The 15000-nt window shown below is 45.2% G+C and overlaps 1 protein-coding gene across 1 annotated transcript in view; it reads left to right on the forward strand.

Annotated features, from left to right (window-relative positions):
• The window catches only part of rtn4b (reticulon 4b), a 41034-nt gene that overhangs the window by 18582 nt on the left and 7452 nt on the right, over positions 1-15000 (forward strand). Inside the window, exons 4-7 of the mRNA XM_056258590.1 lie at positions 1245-1452; positions 3952-4090; positions 11046-11115; positions 11242-11288. Coding sequence (XP_056114565.1) covers positions 1245-1452; positions 3952-4090; positions 11046-11115; positions 11242-11288 — 464 coding nt within the window. The remainder of the gene's footprint in view (positions 1-1244; positions 1453-3951; positions 4091-11045; positions 11116-11241; positions 11289-15000) is intronic.

Genomic DNA, 15000 nt, shown 5'->3' on the forward strand with positions numbered 1-15000 from the left:
TATAAAATGAACTATGAACAAGTGCTTCTCCAGTGTGATCGACACCGCAAGGGAACACGCACGATTTAAACAGAATAAACTCCAGCAAGATAAAGTACTTTTATGAAAAAACATAGACCCTTTTCTACAAATGAAGTATAATAATGGGAGCCTTGATGTTGGAGTGGGTTTCCTCGTGTGACTGTCGAAACCGAACGCGACGCTGAGAATGGAGAATGACTGAGGAGAGTTTCCATTAACTTTAACAACTTAAATATTCATTTGAACCTCACATTAAGCTATGGAACGTCTTGGGATATAGTGCACGAAAAGTTAATGGTGCTTTACAATATTTTTGATATCTTTAGTGGGGTTAACAATAACAGAGAATAGTATGTACACTAGCGGCCGTCACTGAGAAGCTGCAGCCGCGGCGCAGAGGATTATGGGGGATGAGTCACTGCCGTACGCCGCCTTCTCCAACAAAACAAACAACGTTGCATGCTGGGACTGTCAGACTGATGCTGCCTGGACAGGCTTTACCGCGAGTTTTCTAAAGCGTGATAATCGAACACTGTTTTCGTGATAATTAAATTGTAAACGGTAATACTAACCGTCAGGACATTTTATCGTGAAACCGGTAATCGTTCCATCCCTAGCAGTGAGTAAGTCAAATCTCATTCATACAGGTAATCACAGCCGAGCGCTCTCATTGGGCCACGCGAGCTGGATTGGCCCTGCAGAATTATTAAAAAGACAGAATTTCACAAGTCATTACAAATCTGCTTTCTGCTTCGTCATGTAGAGATTGCGGTGAAAATCCCCCAAAACTATTTAAAGCATAATGCTGCATATTCAGATTCCTTAATCCTTTTCACATTGTTGAATGCACTGTAAATGATGACATGTTTTTGTGTGAATTATCCCTTTAGTTCTATAAATTAAAGTGTGTTTTTCCACTGATGTCTGACGGAAGATAAACTCGCGCTCGTTTCTGTGTTCGGGGAAGTCGTCGGTCAGTCGTAACAGGTTTGTGAGTGTAATTGTAGAGATCTGCAGAGGAACATGAGTGTGTGAGAGTTCAGAAACGCTTGGATTGGCGTCACGCTTCCCGCAGTTGGTTTATAAGCAGATGTTGATGCAGATGCAGGAGAAGTGCTGGTTCATCAAGAGCTTGTGCATGTTGATCCTAAACACGTCATGAACACCATCCTTCATGCTCATCCCTGCTGCTGTCCGAGACTGAGCTCGTGTGTGTGTTTCAGTGCTGCAGCTGCTGCGCTGGCGGGACGTGCGCTCGAGCGCGCTGGTCTTCGGCTCCAGCCTCTTCATCCTCCTCTCCCTCACCTGCTACAGCATCATCAGTATTCTCTCCTACTCCGCTCTCGCTCTGCTCTCCGGCACCGTCTCCTTCAGGGTGTACAGGGGAGTCCTGCAGGCCGTCCAGAAGTCTGAGGAAGGACACCCGTTCAGGTGAGCCACTGAGGGGTGTGTGTGTGTGTGTGTGTGTGAGAGAGAGAGAGAGAGAGAGAGAAGTCTGAGGAAGGACACCCGTTCAGGAGAGCCATCGAGGGGTGTGTGTGTGTGTGTGTGTGTGTGTGAGAGAGAGAGAGAGAGAGAGAAGTCTGAGGAAGGACACCCGTTCAGGTGAGCCACTGAGGGGTGTGTGTGTGTGTGTGTGTGTGTGTGTGAGAGAGAGAGAGAGAGAAGTCTGAGGAAGGACACCCGTTCAGGTGAGCCACTGAGGGGTGTGTGTGTGTGTGTGTGTGTGTGAGAGAGAGAGAGAGAGAAGTCTGAGGAAGGACACCCGTTCAGGTGAGCCACTGAGGGGTGTGTGTGTGTGTGTGTGTGTGTGAGAGAGAGAGAGAGAAGTCTGAGGAAGGACACCCGTTCAGGTGAGCCACTGAGGGGTGTGTGTGTGTGTGTGTGTGTGTGTGTGTGTGTGAGAGAGAGAGAGAGAGAAGTCTGAGGAAGGACACCCGTTCAGGTGAGCCACTGAGGGGTGTGTGTGTGTGTGTGTGTGTGAGAGAGAGAGAGAGAGAAGTCTGAGGAAGGACACCCGTTCAGGTGAGCCATCGAGGGGTGTGTGTGTGTGTGTGTGTGAGAGAGAGAGAGAGAGAGAGAGAAGTCTGAGGAAGGACACCCGCTCAGGAGAGCCATCGAGGGGTGTGTGTGTGTGTGTGTGTGTGAGAGAGAGAGAGAGAGAGAGAGAAGTCTGAGGAAGGACACCCGTTCAGGTGAGCCACTGAGGGGTGTGTGTGTGTGTGTGTGTGTGAGAGAGAGAGAGAGAGAGAGAGAAGTCTGAGGAAGGACACCCGTTCAGGAGAGCCATCGAGGGGTGTGTGTGTGTGAGAGAGAGAGAGAAGTCTGAGGAAGGACACCCGTTCAGGTGAGCCATCGAGGGGTGTGTGTGTGTGTGTGACCCATACTCACTGGTCTCCCCTCATGTGTGCAGAGTTTGAGCCAATACTCACTGGTCTCCCCTCATGTGTGCAGAGTTTGAGCCCATACTCACTGGTCTATCCTCATGTGTGCAGAGTTTGAGCCCATACTCACTGGTCTTCCCTCATGTGTGCAGAGTTTGAGCCCATACTCACTGGTCTCCCCTCATGTGTGCAGAGTTTGAGCCCATACTCACTGGTCTCCCCTCATGTGTGCAGAGTTTGAGCCCATACTCACTGGTCTCCCCTCATGTGTGCAGAGTTTGAGCCCATACTCACTGGTCTTCCCTCATGTGTGCAGAGTTTGAGCCCATACTCACTGGTCTCCCCTCATGTGTGCAGAGTTTGAGCCCATACTCACTGGTCTCCCCTCATGTGTGCAGAGTTTGAGCCCATACTCACTGGTCTATCCTCATGTGTGCAGAGTTTGAGCCCATACTCACTGGTCTCCCCTCATGTGTGCAGAGTTTGAGCCCATACTCACTGGTCTCCCCTCATGTGTGCAGAGTTTGAGCCCATACTCACTGGTCTTCCCTCATGTGTGCAGAGTTTGAGCCCATACTCACTGGTCTCCCCTCATGTGTGCAGAGTTTGAGCCCATACTCACTGGTCTCCCCTCATGTGTGCAGAGTTTGAGCCAATACTCACTGGTCTCCCCTCATGTGTGCAGAGTTTGAGCCCATACTCACTGGTCTCCCCTCATGTGTGCAGAGTTTGAGCCCATACTCACTGGTCTCCCCTCATGTGTGCAGAGTTTGAGCCCATACTCACTGGTCTCCCCTCATGTGTGCAGAGTTTGAGCCCATACTCACTGGTCTTCCCTCATGTGTGCAGAGTTTGAGCCCATACTCACTGGTCTCCCCTCATGTGTGCAGAGTTTGAGCCCATACTCACTGGTCTCCCCTCATGTGTGCAGAGTTTGAGCCCATACTCACTGGTCTTCCCTCATGTGTGCAGAGTTTGAGCCCATACTCACTGGTCTCCCCTCATGTGTGCAGAGTTTGAGCCCATACTCACTGGTCTCCCCTCATGTGTGCAGAGTTTGAGCCCATACTCACTGGTCTATCCTCATGTGTGCAGAGTTTGAGCCCATACTCACTGGTCTCCCCTCATGTGTGCAGAGTTTGAGCCCATACTCACTGGTCTCCCCTCATGTGTGCAGAGTTTGAGCCCATACTCACTGGTCTTCCCTCATGTGTGCAGAGTTTGAGCCCATACTCACTGGTCTCCCCTCATGTGTGCAGAGTTTGAGCCCATACTCACTGGTCTCCCCTCATGTGTGCAGAGTTTGAGCCCATACTCACTGGTCTATCCTCATGTGTGCAGAGTTTGAGCCCATACTCACTGGTCTCCCCTCATGTGTGCAGAGTTTGAGCCCATACTCACTGGTCTATCCTCATGTGTGCAGAGTTTGAGCCCATACTCACTGGTCTCCCCTCATGTGTGCAGAGTTTGAGCCCATACTCACTGGTCTCCCCTCATGTGTGCAGAGTTTGAGCCCATACTCACTGGTCTTCCCTCATGTGTGCAGATGTGTCCTGGAGAAGGACTTGGCTCTGTCCAGTGAGGCAGTGCAGAGGCACAGTGATGTTGTTCTGAGTCGGATCAACGGAGCGCTGAAGGAGCTGCGCCGCCTTTTTCTGGTGGAGGATCTCGTCGACTCTCTCAAGGTCTGAGTTTAAAACACCTTTTGTTCAAGTCTTCTCTTCCTCATACTCTTCCTCCTCTTACACATACTCTTCCTCCTCTTACACATACTCTTCCTCCTCTTACACATACTCTTCCTCCTCTTCCTCATTCTCTTCCTCCTCTTCCTCATTCTCTTCCTCCTCTTACACATTCTTCCTCCTTACACATATTATTCCTCTTACTCATACTCTTCCTCTTACTCATACTCTTCCTCCTCTTACACATACTCTTCCTCCTCTTACTCATACTCTCCCTCCTCTTACTCATACTCTCCCTCCTCTTACTCATACTCTTCCTCCTCTTACACATGCTCTTCCTCCTCTTACACATATTATTCCTCTTACTCATACTCTTCCTCTTACTCATACTCTTCCTCCTCTTACACATACTCTTCCTCCTCTTACACATACTCTTCCTCCTCTTACTCATACTCTCCCTCCTCTTACTCATACTCTTCCTCCTCTTACACATGCTCTTCCTCCTCTTACTCACACTCTCCCTCCTCTTACTCATACTCTTCCTCCTCTTACACATATTCTTCCTCCTCTTACTCATACTCTTCCTCCTCTTACTCATACTCTTCCTCCTCTTACTCATACTCTCCCTCCTCTTACTCATACTCTTCCTCCTCTTACTCATACTCTTCCTCCTCTTACTCATACTCTTCCTCCTCTTACACATATTCTTCCTCCTCTTACTCATACTCTTCCTCCTCTTACTCATACTCTTCCTCCTCTTACTCATACTCTCCCTCCTCTTACTCATACTCTCCCTCCTCTTACTCATGCTCTTCCTCCTCTTACACATATTCTTCCTCCTCTTACTCATACTCTTCCTCCTCTTACTCATACTCTCCCTCCTCTTACACATGCTCTTCCTCCTCTTACACATGATCTTCCTCCTCTTACACATACTCTTCCTCCTCTTACTCATACTCTCCCTCCTCTTACTCATACTCTTCCTCCTCTTACACATGCTCTTCCTCCTCTTACACATACTCTTCCTCCTCTTACTCATGCTCTTCCTCCTCTTACACATATTCTTCCTCCTCTTACTCATACTCTCCCTCCTCTTACTCATACTCTTCCTCCTCTTACTCATACTCTTCCTCCTCTTACTCATACTCTCCCTCCTCTTACTCATACTCTCCCTCCTCTTACTCATGCTCTTCCTCCTCTTACACATATTCTCCCTCCTCTTACTCATACTCTCCCTCCTCTTACTCATACTCTTCCTCCTCTTACTCATGCTCTTCCTCCTCTTACACATGCTCTTCCTCCTCTTACACATGCTCTTCCTCCTCTTACTCATGCTCTTCCTCCTCTTACTCATACTCTTCCTCCTCTTACTCATACTCTTCCTCCTCTTACTCATACTCTCCCTCCTCTTACTCATACTCTTCCTCCTCTTACTCATACTCTCCCTCCTCTTACACATGCTCTTCCTCCTCTTACTCATACTCATCCTCCTCTTACTCATACTCTCCCTCCTCTTATACCCCTTTTCCACCAAAAACGAACTGGTTCGGAACTGGTGCTGGTTCAAAGTTGGTTCGGAGTTGGTTCAACTTGCAAACCTTCTCAGAACCTGTTTGTTTTTCCACTGACTAGAGCGCCCAGCGAATGACGTCGTTACGTCACTGTGTACGTCGCCATTTATCTTAGCTAGAAACGCTTGCAAGTACATTACTTTGGGATTATCTAACTCGTGAACCAAGAAGGCTTTTAAAACAATTGAAATATGTAAGTCTTTTAATCTTTTCCTTTGATATGTAATCTTTTCTGATTAGTTATGTACTCCTGTCTTGTGTCTTTTTTTCTTTCCATTTATTTGTTCTATATTGTGACTGTTTTCTCCTTTGCTTACATAACGTTTTCAATAAAAAAATAAACTAGAAACGCTTGCGCCAACTTCAAGCATAACAATTACAATGGCGGACTACATCGTGTTTCTGCAAATGTTTCTCCTGGCTTTGCGATCCTAAATTATGTCAGAAAATATGTTATCTAAACCCGCCCCCAGCCCCCGACGTAAGCATGACGTGGTAAAAGAACGGTTCTAGTCCAGCAAAGAGTTGGTGCCGCTTTGGAACCAGTTTTCCTGGCCGAGAACCGGTTCTTTGGCTGTCGAAACACAAAGAATTGGTTCGCGCGCAGGCACCGGCTCCGAACCGGCTCTCAAAATGCGTTGGTGGAAAAGGGGTATTACACATGCTCTTCCTCCTCTTACACATGCTCTTCCTCTTACACATGATCTTCCTCCTCTTACACATGCTCTTCCTCTTACACATGCTCTTCCTCTTACACATGATCTTCCTCCTCTTACACATGCTCTTCCTCTTACTCATGCTCTTCCTCCTCTTACACATGCTCTTCCTCTTACACATGATCTTCCTCCTCTTACACATACTCTTCCTCCTCTTACACATGCTCTTCCTCTTACACATGATCTTCCTCCTCTTACACATACTCTTCCTCCTCTTACACATGCTCTTCCTCCTCTTCCTCATACTCTTCCTCCTCTTACACATGCTCTTCCTCCTCTTACTCATACTCTCCCTCCTCTTACTCATGCTCTTCCTCCTCTTACTCATACTCTTCCTCCTCTTACACATACTCTTCCTCCTCTTACACATACTTTCCCTCCTCTTAGTCATACTCTTCCTCCTCTTACTCATACTCTTCCTCCTCTTACACATGCTCTTCCTCTTACACATGATCTTCCTCCTCTTACACATACTCTTCCTCCTCTTACACATGCTCTTCCTCCTCTTCCTCATACTCTTCCTCCTCTTACACATGCTCTTCCTCCTCTTACTCATACTCTCCCTCCTCTTACTCATGCTCTTCCTCCTCTTACTCATACTCTTCCTCCTCTTACACATACTCTTCCTCCTCTTACACATACTTTCCCTCCTCTTAGTCATACTCTTCCTCCTCTTACTCATACTCTTCCTCCTCTTACACATGCTCTTCCTCTTACACATGATCTTCCTCCTCTTACACATACTCTTCCTCCTCTTACACATGCTCTTCCTCCTCTTCCTCATACTCTTCCTCCTCTTACACATGCTCTTCCTCCTCTTACTCATACTCTCCCTCCTCTTACTCATGCTCTTCCTCCTCTTACTCATACTCTTCCTCCTCTTACACATACTCTTCCTCCTCTTACACATACTTTCCCTCCTCTTAGTCATACTCTTCCTCCTCTTACTCATACTCTCCCTCCTCTTACTCATGCTCTTCCTCCTCTTACTCATACTCTCCCTCTTCTTACTCATACTCTTCCTCTTACTCATGCTCTCCCTCCTCTTACACATACTCTCCCTCCTCTTACTCATTCTCTTCCTCCTCTTACACATACTCTTCCTCCTCTTACACATGCTCTTCCTCCTCTTCCTCATACTCTTCCTCCTCTTACACATGCTCTTCCTCCGCTTACACATACTCTTCCTCCTCTTACACATGCTCTTCCTCCTCTTCCTCATACTCTTCCTCCTCTTACTCATTCTCTTCCTCCTCTTACACATACTCTTCCTCCTCTTACACATGCTCTTCCTCCTCTTCCTCATACTCTTCCTCCTCTTACACATGCTCTTCCTCCTCTTACACATACTCTTCCTCCTCTTACACATGCTCTTCCTCCTCTTCCTCATACTCTTCCTCCTCTTACACATGCTCTTCCTCCGCTTACTCATACTCTCCCTCCTCTTACTCATTCTCTTCCTCCTCTTACACATGCTCTTCCTCCGCTTACTCATGCTCTTCCTCTTCTTACTCATACTCTTCCTCTTACTCATGCTCTCCCTCCTCTTACACATGCTCTTCCTCCTCTTACTCATACTCTCCCTCCTCTTACTCATGCTCTTCCTCCTCTTACTCATACTCTCCCTCTTCTTACTCATACTCTTCCTCTTACTCATGCTCTCCCTCCTCTTACACATACTCTCCCTCCTCTTACTCATTCTCTTCCTCCTCTTACTCATGCTCTTCCTCCTCTTACACATACTCTTCCTCCTCTTACACATGCTCTTCCTCCTCTTCCTCATACTCTTCCTCCTCTTACACATGCTCTTCCTCCTCTTACTCATACTCTCCCTCCTCTTACTCATGCTCTTCCTCCTCTTACACATGCTCTTCCTCCTCTTACACATGCTCTTCCTCCTCTTACTCATACTCTTCCTCCTCTTACACATGCTCTTCCTCCTCTTACACATACTCTTCCTCCTCTTACTCATACTCTTCCTCCTCTTACACATGCTCTTCCTCCGCTTACTCATACTCTCCCTCCTCTTACTCATACTCTTCCTCCTCTTACACATGCTCTCCCTCCTCTTACACATGCTCTTCCTCCTCTTACTCATACTCTTCCTCCTCTTACACATGCTCTTCCTCCTCTTACTCATACTCTTCTTCCTCTTACTCATACTCTTCCTCTTACTCATGCTCTCCCTCCTCTTACACATACTCTCCCTCCTCTTACTCATTCTCTTCCTCCTCTTACTCATGCTCTTCCTCCTCTTACACATGCTCTTCCTCCTCTTACACATGCTCTTCCTCCTCTTACACATGCTCTTCCTCCTCTTACTCATACTCTTCCTCCTCTTACACATGCTCTTCCTCCTCTTACACATACTCTTCCTCCTCTTACTCATACTCTTCCTCCTCTTACACATGCTCTTCCTCCGCTTACTCATACTCTCCCTCCTCTTACTCATACTCTTCCTCCTCTTACACATGCTCTCCCTCCTCTTACACATGCTCTTCCTCCTCTTACTCATACTCTTCCTCCTCTTACACATGCTCTTCCTCCTCTTACTCATGCTCTTCTTCCTCTTACTCATGCTCTTCCTCCTCTTACACATGCTCTTCCTCCTCTTACTCATACTCTTCTTCCTCTTACACATGCTCTTCCTCCCCTTACACATGCTCTTCCTCCCCTTACACATGCTCTTCCTCCTCTTACACATGCTCTTCCTCCTCTTACACATGCTCTTCCTCTTACTCATGCTCTTCCTTCTCTTACACATGCTCTTCCTCCTCTTACTCATACTCTTCTTCCTCTTACTCATGCTCTTCCTCCTCTTACACATGCTCTTCCTCCTCTTACTCATACTCTCCCTCCTCTTACACCTGCTCTCCCTCCTCTTACACATGCTCTTCCTCCTCTTACTCATACTCTTCCTCCTCTTACACATGCTCTTCCTCCTCTTACACATGCTCTTCCTCCTCTTACTCATACTCTTCCTCCTCTTACACATATTCTTCCTCCTCTTACTCATACTCTCCCTCCTCTTACTCAGTCTTCCTCCCCTTACACATGCTCTTCCTCCCCTTACACATGCTCTTCCTCCTCTTACTCATACTCTTCCTCCTCTTACACATGCTCTTCCTCCTCTTACTCATACTCTTCCTCCTCTTACACATGCTCTTCCTCCTCTTACACATGCTCTTCCTCCTCTTATTCATGCTCTTCCTCCTCTTACACATGCTCTTCCTCCTCTTACTCATACTCTCCCTCCTCTTACACATGCTCTTCCTCCTCTTACACATGCTCTTCCTCCTCTTACACATGCTCTTCCTCCTCTTATTCATGCTCTTCCTCCTCTTACTCATACTCTTCCTCCTCTTACACATACTCTTCCTCCTCTTACACATCCTCTTCCTCCTCTTACACATATTCTTCCTCCTCTTACTCATACTCTCCCTCCTCTTACTCATGCTCTTCCTCCTCTTACACATACTCTCCCTCCTCTTACTCATACTCTCCCTCCTCTTACTCATACTCTTCCTCCTCTTACACATGCTCTTCCTCCTCTTACTCATGCTCTTCCTTCTCTTACACATGCTCTTCCTCCTCTTACACATGCTCTTCCTCCTCTTACACATGCTCTTCCTCCTCTTACTCATACTCTCCCTCCTCTTACACATGCTCTTCCTCCTCTTACTCATACTCTCCCTCCTCTTACACATGCTCTTCCTCCCCTTACACATGCTCTTCCTCCTCTTACACATGCTCTTCCTCCTCTTACACATGCTCTTCCTCCTCTTACTCATACTCTCCCTCCTCTTACACATGCTCTTCCTCCCCTTACACATGCTCTTCCTCATCTTACTCATACTCTCCCTCCTCTTACACATGCTCTTCCTCCTCTTACACATGCTCTTCCTCCTCTTACACATGCTCTTCCTCCTCTTACTCATACTCTCCCTCCTCTTACACATGCTCTTCCTCCCCTTACACATGCTCTTCCTCCTCTTACACATGATCTTCCTCCTCTTACTCATACTCTTCCTCCTCTTACTCATACTCTCCCTCCTCTTACACATGCTCTTCCTCCTCTTACTCATACTCTCCCTCCTCTTACACATGCTCTTCCTCCTCTTACACATGCTCTTCCTCCTCTTACACATGCTCTTCCTCCTCTTACTCATACTCTTCCTCCTCTTACTCATACTCTTCCTCCTCTTACACATGCTCTTCCTCCTCTTACTCATACTCTCCCTCCTCTTACTCATGCTCTTCCTCCTCTTACTCATACTCTTCCTCCTCTTACACATACTCTTCCTCCTCTTACACATGCTCTTCCTCCCCTTACACATGCTCTTCCTCCTCTTACTCATACTCTTCCTCCTCTTACTCATACTCTTCCTCCTCTTACACATGCTCTTCCTCCCCTTACACATGCTCTTCCTCCTCTTACTCATGCTCTTCTTCCTCTTACTCATACTCTTCCTCCTCTTACTCATACTCTTCCTCCTCTTACACATATTCTTCCTTCTCTTACTCATACTCTCCCTCCTCTTACACATCCTCTTCCTCCTCTTCCTCCAAAAGAAATAGTACTCTTCCTCCCTCATACTCATACTCTTCCTCTTCTTACTCATACTCAAATGTTTTGAATGTCCATTGATGTTAGTTGTGTTTCTCCTCCAGTTTGGCGGGTTGTTGTGGGTCTTCACGTATGTTGGTTCCTGGTTTAACGGACTCACGCTTCTCATTCTGGGTAAGACCATTGTGTTGATTTAACTTTATACTCTGTTTTCATGCTAACTTCAGTCGTTGTTGTTCTTCACAGTTGCTGGTCAAGCGTAATGATGTTCACTCGTGTGTTTATCTTCTTACACTGCAGGTCTGATTGGAGCTTTCAGCGGCCCGATAACCTACGAGAAGCATCAGGTGAGAGAGAGAGAGTGAGAGAGAGAGTGAGAGAGAGAGTGAGAGAGAGAGTGAGAGAGAGAGTGAGAGAGAGAGTGAGAGAGAGAGTGAGAGAGAGAGTGAGAGAGAGAGAGAGTGAGAGAGAGAGTGAGAGAGAGAGTGAGAGAGAGAGTGAGAGAGAGAGTGAGAGAGAGAGTGAGAGAGAGAGTGAGAGAGAGAGTGAGAGAGAGAGTGAGAGAGAGAGTGAGAGAGAGAGTGAGAGAGAGAGTGAGAGTTTTGAGTTTTCAACACACTTTATTTATATCATTACAACGTCAGCAAATGACCCAATCACATTATCCAAAAGACAACAAGGAGATACAAAAAACAAGACTTATTGTAACATCATAGCAAAAATCAACATTTCTTCTTCAACTGTACAAATAGCTCCATTAAAACACCATTTGTGCAAAAAACTTTCTAAGTCATTCATCAGTTTATAGAACTTGAAATCAAACATAACCCTTGCTTTTACCATATTTTTAAAGACAATAACCACATGTTGTCCTTCTCTACCCTCTATTTTGTTTCTCCTGGTTATGTAAACAGCAAGTTTAGCTTGCCCAATTAAAAAATTCAACAATTGACTTTTTATTCTTTGCGCCACACTATATTTGGGTCCAAGAATCCAAATCATAGATGAAAAAATCTCCCCAAAATTCATGAAAAGTACATCAAGCAAACAAAACATTTCATACAGTCTAGAACATTCTAAAAAACAATGAAAAATTGTCTCCCTCATTTTACAAAAAGGACAATCACTTGACACATTGGGATTAATTAAGCTCACAAAAGCATTTACAGCAACTGCGCCGTGTAAAACCCTCCACTGAATGTCACCTGTGCGTTTTTCAATTGGTGGTTTGTATAAGACTCTCCAAACAGGTTTATTTTCATCATCTATTCCCAGTTTCTCTCTCCACACTGTATCACTACGTTCTTTTAAATGTGCTTTATTTAAAACTTTTACAAGACATTTATACAAAACTTTACTCTGAACACCCTGCAAACTTAACCCTTCTAGCCCTCTCAGGTTCAGAAAAGGTCCAGACAGTCCTTTGAGATTGGGACTAAGAAAAATACTTGGAAATGGATCTGTATTATTAGGAACCAGTTTCCCATTATGAAATTCAATTAACAAATTATGTTCTTCTTCTGTGAGTTTCTGTTTAAAAAAATCCAGAATTTTTTCTACATACCGTACCGACCGCACACCTAGATATGCGGCCATGGACTGAACATTATTCAAACCAGAACCAGCAACATCCAACACATGATGCAGTTTTAATGTCTTAGTGGAAATTAAACAATGAAGCAGTCCAGGTGTAACTTCACACGTAACATCAAACCGCGCTCCATGCACAAGAGGTTCCTCCAAAAGCCAGTACAACGAGGAAGTCGCATCCAACCTCCGTTTTTCAAATAAGTCCCAAACTTTAAAAAGTCCCTTATAAAAAGGAGTCAGTCCGTTGCACTGCAGCTTACTAGAGTCCATCAAAAACAAGACAGAGTTCAATCCCAGTCCGCCAGCTTGATTGAAAATAGCATCAGCCACTTTTCTCCAGACAAGATCCTCAGGTCCTGTGAGGTACCTTTGAATAAACAGAAGTCGAAAAGCTGCCCCCCTGCTGGGCAAATGGATAAGTCCTTGTCCTCCTTCATCTCTGGGTAGAAAAAGTATGCTCTGCGGTATCCAATGAAAAGGGCTCCAAAAAAAATCCACCATACTGGCTTGAATTTTACTCAGAAGTCCATTTGGAGGATCAATGCAGGCCAAACGATGCCACAAAACTGAAGCCACCAGGTTATTAATTATTATCACCGTCCCTCTAAAAGACATTTTTGGCAAAAGCCATTTTCATTTTTCCAATCGCCCCTTTAATTTTTCTAAAACTCCTTCCCAATTTTTGCCTAACATTGAATCATTGCCAACATATACTCCTAAATATTTTAACCCATCTCTTTTCCAGTACAAATCACCTGGTAGTGTAGGAAGACCATGGGACCAGTTACCACTTATTATGGCTTCACTTTTGGACCAGTTAACTTTGGCAGAGGAAATTAGACCAAATTTGTCAAGAATGTCTTTAAGAAGATCAACATCATTTTGCCCTTTAACCAAAACAATAATATATGATGCAGCTTAAAATTTGCTCCAGAGCAAGGTATGGTCCAACCTTCAATGCTTTCTCTGATCTTAACCAATAAAGGTTCAATGGCAAGAGCATACAACATTCCCGAAAGTGCACAGCCTTGTCTAATACCTCTGTTCATTTTAAAAGGAGCACTAAGACCACCATTCACTTTCAGTACACTCTCAACATCCCGGTACAAAACCCTAATCATGGCAATAAAACCAGAGCTGAACCCGAACTCCTCTAGCGTGCGCCAGAGATAGCTGTGCTCAACCCGGTCAAATGCCTTTTCCTGATCTAGAGAAATGAGACCAGTGTCTATTAGGGGTGTCACGATTCTCCAAATCTTCGATTAAGTTTTCGATTCTAAGGTCACGATTCGATTCGATTCTCGATTTAAAAAAAAAATTAAAGCGCAGATTGCTATGCAATTTTTAGACTACACGTTTAAGCATTATGCAATATAAATTTGTTATGCAATATAAATTTGCCTAAATCCGGAGTTTTCCACCACAGAATAAGGTCGCATATCTGCAGCGATGAATACTCCTAAGGCGCTTGTAATAGCATTTGCACGAGTTGAGTTACTTGGAAATTTAATTACAAATGAAGACGGGAGAGTAGGCTAGTTTGTACAGTTGTTGGTTTGACCGACAAATCTATATTTTTGTGCTGTCTGCGGAGATGCGCAGCCATGTTAGTCGTGTTGCCAGTGGACGAATATGGTACACGCACATAGCAGAGCTTGCAAACTGTGGCTTTTTTGTCGACAACGCGAACGTTGTCAACATACCGCACTGCAAATCCAAAATACCTCCACACCGGCGACTTCAGTGAAGCAGGAGGGTGTTCAAGTTCCGTTGATGGGTCTTCGATATCTGCAGTTGCCATGATGTGTCAGTTAGAGGACTCGCAGCCTTTCAACAGGTGTTTTGTTTTCCGCACCGTGATGAGTCGTTCATCATGAATGAGTCATTCATCATAAACGATCTGTTCATTGCCTCTGTCACGCGACAAATGAACAAAAGACTCGGAAGGTAAAGTAATTATTTGTTCCCTGTAGTGTAAATTATTTTTCACTGCATTCATCATTATGTACATCTTCTTATTGTTCGGGGAATTTGCATGTTAATAGTATAACATTTAAAGCCCCTGAAATTACTAGAAAAAAAGTTTAGTTAATTTTGATGAACGAGATTGAACAATAGAGTCTGTAAAACGATCCGACCTTTCCATCACGGACGCGACATGGGGCGTGGCAGTATCGACGATACCATTTTTTATTTCGATTTCGATACCATTGAATTAATTTCGATCGATTTCGATTTAATATCGAAATCGTGACACCCTTAGTGTCTGTCCAATAGCCTAGAGACGTCCAAAATATCCCGAATTAAATAAACATTATCAAAAACAGACCTGTTAGGCACACAGTAAGTTTGATCACGATGAATAACCTGCCCAACTACCTCCCTCAATCTAATGGCCAAAGCTTTAGAAAAGAGCTTTAAATCAGAGCATAAAAGTGAAACAGGGCGCCAGTTCTTTATTTCTTTTAA

The sequence above is a fragment of the Rhinichthys klamathensis genome, unplaced genomic scaffold (genome assembly GCF_029890125.1).
Source record: "Rhinichthys klamathensis goyatoka isolate OS25496 unplaced genomic scaffold, OSU_Roscu_1.1 h1tg000155l_1, whole genome shotgun sequence".
Classification (NCBI taxonomy): domain Eukaryota; kingdom Metazoa; phylum Chordata; class Actinopteri; order Cypriniformes; family Leuciscidae; genus Rhinichthys; species Rhinichthys klamathensis.